The sequence below is a fragment of the Haliotis rubra genome, unplaced genomic scaffold (assembly GCF_003918875.1).
Source record: "Haliotis rubra isolate DU_JTF1 unplaced genomic scaffold, ASM391887v1 Scf1041, whole genome shotgun sequence".
NCBI lineage: Eukaryota > Metazoa > Mollusca > Gastropoda > Lepetellida > Haliotidae > Haliotis > Haliotis rubra.
In genome coordinates this window covers 17,772-28,024 of record NW_025764939.1, presented here as the reverse complement: position 1 = coordinate 28,024, position 10,253 = coordinate 17,772, and the positions used below count along the sequence as shown (strand labels likewise).

General features: G+C 42.3%; 1 protein-coding gene across 1 annotated transcript; it reads left to right on the top strand.

Moving 5' to 3' along the window:
* The first annotated feature begins 7,620 nt into the window (after positions 1–7,620).
* On the top strand, positions 7,621–8,193 carry LOC124274802. Its single transcript, XM_046710181.1, has one exon. It carries the CDS (start codon positions 7,621–7,623, stop codon positions 8,191–8,193), a length of 573 nt encoding a protein of 190 aa, XP_046566137.1.
* Positions 8,194–10,253: the final 2,060 nt, after the last annotated feature.

Here is a 10,253-nt window from a genome sequence, read left to right as displayed (position 1 = left end):
CATGATTTGGGGCAATTGAAATGACATTTTTATCCCACCGGCATGTAATGCGGTAGGATATAGTCGTCGTCTGTCGGTCTGTCCGTCCGTCCGTAATCATTTTGTTTCCAGAGCATAACTCAAGGACCGTTCGATATTTTTAAAAGAAAATTGGTAGATATGTCAAGCATAACCTAAGTTGGTGCCTTTTGCTATTTACAGGTTATTGTCATTTTTATTTTTCTCGGTTTCCATGGAAACGATTCAGACTTAGTCTCAAAAAGTAAGGGTTGCTTTCGTTTCCGGAGCACAACTCAAAGCCGTATAATATTTTTCAACAAAACTTGGTAGATATATCAAACAGATCCTAAAGTTGTGCCTTTGGCTATTTGCAGATTTTTGGCATTTTTATTTTTCCCCCGGTTTCCATGGAAATGATTCGGACTTAGTCCCAAAAGTGAGAGGTGGGGTTCGTTTCCGGAGCAATGAACTCAAGAACCATTCAATATTTTTCTACAAAACTTGGCAGATATATCAAACAGAACCTTAAGTGGTGCCTTTTGCTATTTGCAGATTCTTGTCATTTATTTTTTTCATGATTTCCATGGAAACGATTTGCACTTAGTCTAAAATCAAGCTGGACTTTAAGTAACTGTCAGATAATTTGTTCTTTCAAAGATGTGGGGGCCGGGGGGATATGTCATCTTCTGATGACTCTTGTTTGTAAATCTTAAAGTAAGAATGATTTTGTATGATAAATAGGTTATCACACTTGTGTGTTTTAAGAAGGTTAATATCCTGCATGAGGATATTAACCATTCCAAAACACACTCACGTGATAGCATATATTTACTTCTTTAGAACCCTTTCTTTTAACCGTGTGGTTAATGTTGGAATTTAGTACCAATATTGCGACAGGGCATCCCTATGTCATGCATGCCAATAACTTGCCGTCGTGTATTTCTGAGAGTTTTTCCATGTCAAGAAAAGTTATTACTTGGTACTGTCATCTTTCAAATCAATAATGAAGATAACAACTTTATGTTTATTGCATAGACTGATGTTTTGGTTTTCTTACACCATTATCAAGCTAAATGACTACAACCAAATGATGAGAAATATACATAGTATGTTATGACAAGCTATGTTAGCAACAAACAGAACTTGAATTTGTATTATAAATTTGGACGGTAAAATACTGGATAGTAAATTGCTTGACAACAATACAAGAATCTGTATCGAAACGTCGCATCATCCGAACTAAGTTAAGACATTATATTCACTGGGAATATATGGATAATTTAATACAGATTTGATCAAAGTGTGTTTCCACACAAAATCATATTAAAATTTCATAGTTTCAGTCAAAATTATATATGCACATTTGTTAAAATGAACAAACGATATACCGATGGAAAAAATGAGTGAATGCATATTTCATGAAACCTTGAATGTCACAACTATCACGACAATGCAAATATGCCTTTGCAATTAGTGCAACCAAATGCAATAAAATTCACACACATGTGGAAATCATGTATCACTGATGTGATGCACATTAACATAGATAGAATGGGCTCTTCTAATTTATAGTGTATGGTTAAACAGGTTTATAATGTATAGTGCCCATGGCAGCCAACTGAAGCAGAGGAAAACTATACTCAGTTCTGAAAGAAAGGTGAATCGCGTAAAACTTCGATTCAGTGGTGAATAAAGAGATAGATGTTTGCTTTTGAAAACATGCAGAGAAAAGAATTTCAGTCCTTAAAGTGAACATGAAAATGGTCTTGATTCATAAAGAGACGTGTTATGTGATAATGTCGTTAGATTGCTCCATTTGGTAACAGCACTTCAGGATCATGGGAAATGGCATTTCAGTATTGAGCATGGCCTCCAGGAACAGCCACTAGTGCAGCCATCCATGACTGTCTGAGCATCAAACACACGCCACTTCACCCTCATTTATGTTTTATTTCATGTAATATGATATATTTTCAATGTTCACGTTCCTTTTTGGACCGCCATATAGCTGGAATATTGCTGAGTGCGGCGTAAAACTAAACTCAAACTCCTTTTTGGAAATCAGTATACATATTATTGTGAAACATTTGATTATTTAGGATTGGAATCTGTTCATACGACAGATGTAAAATAGTAGTACTCTTTTGTTATTTAATGAGGTGTTTGCATGTACTTCAACTTTGTTATTTCCGTAATGTTCCTAATGTTGAGAAGAAATAAGATAATAAGGGTTTGTGGAGGGGTCACTGCCAAGTGTGAGTTGACCTTTCCAAGAAGGTTTTCTCAGATATTTGTCCTATTCAGAAGTCAGTTGTCAAGCATCAATAGATGATCTAATTAGCCCAAAGCCTCATTGTGATATGATATACTGGACAAATTTTGAAACTATGAATAATGATCTATGTATTCATTGACACACTGTTATGAGCTGACTGTTAGGGAAACCTGAGAGCGTCAAAACGATAAATGAAGACAGAAAGCCAGTATGGAATTCAAATGGGCGCAGTGAGGATGGTGAGGACGGGAAACCGCACCGAAGCATGGAAAGCCCACACGAGCTAGCGAAACATTTGCAGACCCGCACGGGTGTGCACAAGTTGGTCCGCCGTGTCATGGCAGCCCAACTGCTGGGAAAACTCAACACTCCCCACGCGGAAGCAGCAGGTGGGAGCTTTGGACTCCCACTGTAACAGCGGGTACCGAATATCCAGGTAGAGCAAGCAAGCAAGCTGTAATTTAGAGTCGCGGAGTCCATGATTTACCATGCCACACTGCACCAGTTTATTTACAACAGTGAAAAGTTACAAAGAAACCGACCTGACAAGATCTTACCGCGCAAAGTCTTACTGGGTGGATACCGCCTGATTGGGTGAGGGGCACCGACTGCAAAGCTAAGCAAATTAAGAAACAAATGAAAGCAACATAGTGATATAGATTTTCCATCGCTATCGCGCTCTTTTTAAACCATATTAGCGATCAAACAAGTGAAAGCGGGTAAGATAATATTATTAATGATAACAAAATCATTGTGGAAGCGTTGTGAAAGGGATGGGGACGGGAGGGTGGGAAACGGACTTTTTATGCAGCAGGTAGCGTGAGCATGTGAAGTGCTATTAAAAAGCGTGACGTAATGCCGGCGGATATTACGTGTTTCTAAGCTTAGCTGCACGTGAGGCAAGTTGATGATGTAAGCGGAAGTGAATCCAAGCGCGGGAATAAGATGGTGGACGAAATCAAAACAATGGAGAGGTTAGAAATTGGAACGAAACGGTAACGCAGCCCATAACACCATTTAGCTAAATATTGCTAAATGTCAATAAAATATCAATCATAAAAATTCCAATATCCCTATCTTATTTTGACCAGAATATAACAAAGTGACTATCCTGCTGGCTTACGGCTCAGTGCATGCAGCAACAACTTGTGACAAATAGAGATGTAGTCAAAATAAAACAGTATCCGGACATTGACTACTGAATATTTGAAACTAGCATGTATCTTTCAGTTGCTGTTAGTTTATATATCACTTTGTTCAGTCTGCAATGAACCATTCTGTCGGTCTGAGGTAACATAAACGATCTGCACAAGATTCTGCTCCTTATAAAACATGTTTATTTTGTGTTATAAGTCATTATGGGTAGTAATTTGTGTATTTCTTGCAGGATTCTCATGCACGTTAAATTGCTGATATCTGTCCCAACAAATAAGAACCATACTGACTTCTTAAACAAATGTGTGTGATACCTGTGTAGATGGATGGTAGTAGTTTATTTTTGAGTATCATATGTTGACTAGTATCCCTACAACAGAATTTTGCTGTCCTTATTTTCATTCAACAATCCTTTAAGACAACAATAGTATTAAGTGCATTTATAGACTTGATACCATAAATGTCATGGATCTTTACAGCAATGTGTACACAAATGCATACTGAACTGCAAAAGAAACCTCACCTTTCAAAACCAAATGCAAAATTTTGTTCTTACAAGGTGGTGGTTTTATTATGATTGTACCATTTTGTTAACATGTTTTTTAATCCAAATTGACAGTTATAACCAACATCAGTATGTTTCCTGATGAAAGAGCATATCAACCAAACGCACCTAAACAGGCAGACGTGGTCAAAGGTTCTGTATGACATTCATGAAAATGAAAATGCACGTGCATATCGTGACAACCCTACCAATGAAAGCGAGTCCCAAATTCACCTGAAATCATTCTTGTTTTGACACAATCGCCATGCCACGACTTACAAGAGATCAGAGGAACCAAGTTGGCCAGACTGCATGGAGGGTAGGATTTTCAGTTGGTTGTATATAAAGTGTGTAGCAAGTTCGTCATTTTGATAATTTCTCGACTTCAACGAAGACATGCCGAATCGTTGCGTTGTCAATTGCTCCTAGGGGTCGGGCGATGGTGTCACCATGCACAGATTTCCACAAGACCCTGCAGTTCATGCTAAATGGGTTATATTTGTGAGTGTGAAGCGAGCGTTGTGGAAGCCTGGAACGATATCTTTCTTGTGTTCAGATCGCTTCAAGGAAGTTAAAGAATCAAATCTACTTACTAGTTGTAGTAAAATATGTATATGATTGATGACCATAAAGATTTTCTATGACACAACTTGTAACATAACGATTTCTTCCTCGGAAGCGAGGTTGTGGTCGAAGTGACAATAATATTGTAAGTAGTATTATATTGACACCCACCTCGCTTCCACGAGAGAAATTGTTATGTTATAAGCGCTGTCATGCAAAATCCTATTGGTCAATAAAATACATATTTTACTACCAGTAGAAAGTAGTTTTGATATTTTAACTTGGTGAAAACAAACCTAAATAGCATTTATCCTCAGAATGTCGGATGTTCGCGAGAGGGCGCCGCCATTTTTTTAAATCGTGAAGTCACGGGCTAAAGTCTGTTAGAAATAATGAGATTATGGTTTGTTTTCATCAAGTTAGAAAATCAAAACTACTTTCTACTCGTAGTTAAATATATATTTGAATCAGGACCAAAAGGATTTTGCATGACACAACTTGTAACATAGCGATCGGCAGTATCACTGTAATAAGTTGTACGTCGTATAGCATTGCTCACTTCTGTGTTAACCCTACATCCGGTGTCAAGTAAAACCACCGTTTACCAAGAAGCCATGTTGTTGTCATTCCTGATTGTTGTGGCCATACTGGTGTGGTGGCAGCGCTTACAATATACTCACGTCTACCTGCGCTACTTTTCAACAAGTCTGTATAGCCCACATTTCACACATAGGTGAGCGATCAGCCAAATTAGAAGGGTTTGGTGATGGACACAACATACGTGCGTTCATTGTTCGGTTTTCGATCACTTCACAACAACGTAATATTTGACATTTATACATCACCTGTGAACTGAACCTTTACCAAAATGGCTCACACACATCGAGCCCCTAAGCAGTGGTGCCTTTGCAAGAACGAAACAGTGAACTCTTTTGAAAATTGGAAGCAAAATCTAGTGTATATATTGTCTCTTGATCAAGACTTTGCCCCGTTTCTCATTGATGGCGCCGTATGGGGAAAGAAGACAAGAGCTGACCCTCTAAGACGATTTGTTAATGATGGGGAAAACGTTCCTCGCACTCGCAGACAAACAGCTGAGCAGAAAGTCAACATGCTAGAGTTAATGCTCGGGCAAATTGTTAATTATTGCCAAGTCATCTCCAGACAGACTATCGTTAAAAATTCAACCTCCAATGATAGTGTCTGGCAAACCATCAGATAACACTATGGTTTTCAATCCACTGGTGCCCTCTTTTTGGACTTTTCTGACATTAAACTCCAACCAGATGAACGGCCAGAGGATCTGTTTCAGAGACTAAATGCCTTTGTCGAGGACAATTAACTCGTTCGTAATGGAGGAATTACCCACCACAATGTCGTTATTGAAGAAGAAGAAGAAATTTCTCCATCCCTGGAAAACTTCATTGTACTTACCTTACTTCAACTCATCCACAATGACTTGCCGCAACTGGGGAAATAGAGGTTCAGTACGGATCTTCGGTCCAGAACGCTAGCCTCCTTGAAACCGGAGATTTCACAAGCATTAACATCCCTGTTAGATGAGATTCACTCCACAGAGGAAGTCAAGGTTATGAGGTCCGCGGCTTCCTGGTTCGACTCAAGGTTGACTTGTTTCAAGGCCAGATCATCCCCTCCTCTTAAAGTTTGTCCTTTGTGCAAACAAGCAGGGACACTGGACACTTCCTGAGTCAATGCTCATTTCTGCCGGACCATGACAAACGGTATATGGCAAAAGCCCGGAGAATTGCTGACATCCTTGATACTCCATACAGTGACATCTCTGAAGAACTTGAAGACATGGAGTGGTTGTGGTGCCACAGGTAATATGATTCGTCTGTCAACTGCGACATACCTTGGAGTCAAGATACAGAATGAATCTATATCAGCACGCCAAGCAGATGGCATCTCCCCCCCCTTAAAGTCTCTGGCGAAACACGCTTCTCAGTTGTTCGAGTTGGTAGGGAGTTCCAGTTTGAAGGTTTAGTAGAGGAGGATCTGGACATTGATATCCTCGCAGGAATCCCGTTCATGGAGTTGAACAACATAACTGTTCGTCCAGCCAAACATCAGGTCATACTACTTACTTGTACAGCTCATCAAATGACTCGCCTTCCCAACACAGCATCAGAAGAAAACATGTCCTTCGTTCCCCCAGCGAAATTACAACAATTTGGTCAGGAGAGTTCATCGAAGTTGCCCTCTCAGAGGAAATGAGTCAAGTCGACTCTACCTTTGCCATCGAACCCCGAAGAGATCTCGACAAGAACTCCTAAGTGATCTTCGGTGGCCTATCTCTGACATGGTGACAAGTGTGGCAGGAAAGGTACAAATACCAAACATGACAGACAATCCCATGATCATCAAACGACATGAGCACTTTTGCCAATTTCTCACCACCTTGGTAACCAGCCCCCTGGATTCAAGCTTAATGTCCAAGAAATCACCGCCACCTCCAGCACCAGCAGTTCAAAGGACTGTAAGTAACCCCTCAGCCATCTTCTCTACTGCTGTACAGATGGATCCTGACAACACATTTCCTCCGGAAACCAGAGAGCAGTTTAGATCGCTTTTGCTGGATTATGACGATGTGTTTGATCCCACTATCAAGGGCTACAACGGTGTGTCAGGCCCTTTCAAAGCTGTTATCAATATGGGTCCCTTCCAACCCCCTCAGCGCAAGGGTCGGTGTACTCAGTATTCCAGAGACAAGCTAGTAGAACTCCAAGAGAAATTTGACAGTCTAGAGAACATGGGAGTCTTTGTGAAGCCAGCGGATATAGGGATCACAGTGGAATACATCAACCCTTCCTTCCTCGTCAAGAAATCTAACGGAGGTTTTCGCCTTGTGACTGCATTTGCTGATGTCGGTCGCTACAGTAAACCGCAACCTTCTCTCATGCCTGATGTTGACTCAACATTGCGATTGATTGCTTCCTGGAAGTACATTATTACCACAGATCTGACGTCACCTTTTCACCAGATCCCCTTGGCACGGGAGTCTCTCAATGACTATTGAGTCTCCACTCCTTTCAAAGGAGTCAGAGCTTATGCTAGGTGCGCGATGGGTATGCCCGGCTCTGAGGCTGCCGTAGAAGAACTCATGTGTCATGTACTGGGCGATCTGTTAGCCGAGGGTATAGTTGCAAAACTCGCCGACAACTTGTACTGCGGTGCAGATAACCTTGAGGACCTACTTCACAATTGGCGACGGGTATTAGATGCACTCCAACAAAACAATCTGTGCCTCGCAGCACATAAGACTCTCATTGGACCAAAGACAGTGACCATATTAGGATGGATATGGCAAGAGGGCACCATCAAAGCCAGTCCACACCGAATAGCCACCCTCTCCTCCTGCACTCGTCCAACCAAGGTGAGCGGATTACGTTCCTTTATCGGGGCGTTCAAAGTCCTCGCAAGGGTAGTTCCACACTGTGCTTCACTCATTGCCCCACTAGATGATGTTCAAGCCGGCCTCTCATCACAAGACACCATACAGTGGACTGACACCCTCATATCAGCATTCGATCAGGCTCAGAAGGCCCTAACCAATGCTAGGACCATTACCCTACCGAGACCAGAGGATCAACTGTGGATTGTCACAGATGGAACAGTGAAACGACATGGTATCTGAGCAACCGTATATGTCACTCGCAACCAGAAACCACAGCTGGCTGGCTTTTTTCAGCGCCAAACTCAGAGATCGCCAGATCACGTTGTTACCATGTGAGACTGAAGCCCTGTCCATTGCCGTGGCTGTTAAACATTTTTCTCCTTACATCATACAGTTCCAACACAGAGCCTGCATACTGACAGACAGTAAGCCTTGTGTCCAGGCATTTGAGAACCTTTGTCGCGGAGAGTTTTCCGCCAGCCCCAGGGTATCTACCTTCCTCTCTGGTGTCAGTCGCTACCAAGCTTCGGGTGCACCACTAATCAGGCTCTCCTCAGACTTCGCAAGCCAAAGAATGCCTCCACCTAATGTGCCAGGTTTGCTCCTTTGTTCAGAGAACCGAAGACTCTGTTGTTTCACGTTTATGTGTCCAGGACATTTTGAAAGGCGATGCCAAACTACCGTACACCAGTCGTGCCCCATGGTTGGCACTTCAGGCAGAATGTCCTGATTTGCGACGTACACATGCTCATCTCTGATTTACAGTAACACAAGGCACACGACCATCGAAGAAACAGACTACCGTTAAGGATGTGAAACACTATCTCAACGTTGCTACAATAGCCAAAGATGGTCTTCTTATTGTTCGTCGTTCCGAACCTCTTGCACTTACCAGGGACTGCATCATGTTGCCACGAACAGTATTAGAAGGTCTCCTCACGGCCATCCACATCCAGCTAGACCATCCCTCTTGCCATCAACTAAAACAAGTAATGCATCGTTGCTTCTACACACTAGACATGGACAAAGCTATCGACCATGTGACTGGTAGTTGCCATCCCTGTTTGTCACTTGCGAAGGTACCACACTACCTTCACGTCCAGTCAAGCAGTGACCCCCAGAAGCCATTGGGTTGCTCTTTGCTGCTGATGTCATGAAGCGGGAACGCCAACTCATACTTGTGGTACGCGAGTGTGTAACCTCCTATACAACTGCATGCATTGTGGAAGACGAAAGACACCTTACTTTACGAGATGCTCTGCTCAAAATGTGCCTCGAACTTAGACCTCTGGATGGTCCACCCTCTGTGGTACATGTTGATCCAGCTCCAGGTTTCACTGCTCTAGCCAAAGATAATCTCTTACAGCGCCACAGATTAGCTGTAGGGGTTGGAAGATCCAAGAATGTTAACAAGAACCCTGTGGCAGAGAGGGCCATACAGGAGCTTGAACAGGAACTCTTGCGCCAGGACCCCTTAAGCGGTACGTGCACCCCTTTGACTTTGACACATAAGATCCAGAGGGATGTCCTCAAGAGAAATGTTGACACAAAGGGATCAATTCTCCAATGCGCAGTTACCAGTGTCAGACAGAGATCTTGTGACAAAGCAGCATCAACAGTGTCTTCGCAACCACCCGCATAGCGAACACTCCAAGTTCCCAGGAGGAAAGGTCTACTCCCCACCAACATATGTCTTGGTGATCTTGTGTATCTCTTTGATGACAGATCCAAACTCAATGCCAGGAAACGCTACCTAGTTGTTTCGATTGATGATCCATGGTGCAACATAAGAAAATTCACACCAGCTCTGAAGTACCGCGTATTGAGTGAAGCTGTCCGATTGCTACAAAGTTGACGATCAAGGTCTGAAATTGCCAACTTATCCCCATAACTGCACTGACAATGACTCTGATGATGGTCCAGTTACCACTGTATACCCTACACCAGTTCAACCCGAAGTGGGGCGGTGGGATAGCCTAGTGGTTAAAGCGTCTTCAGTATTTAGTCCTATGCTGGAAACACCACCTCTATGTACAGTAGAATGCCGCAACAATCTCAGCACCCTGCTGACGTTTTCCTGGAGTCAAGAAAGAATGTGACACACAGTATGTGATTGGACCTTTCACTACCCCACCCTATGACATTTACAGAGTGAGTCTGCTAGGCTTGGCCAAAGGGAAATATTCAGGGAAGAAACGCCTGATTCTGGATTTATCGGCACCACACGACAAAAATGATGTCCCTAGCATTAATGGGCTTATTGATAAAGATGCTTGTTCTTTAACATATGGGACACCAGA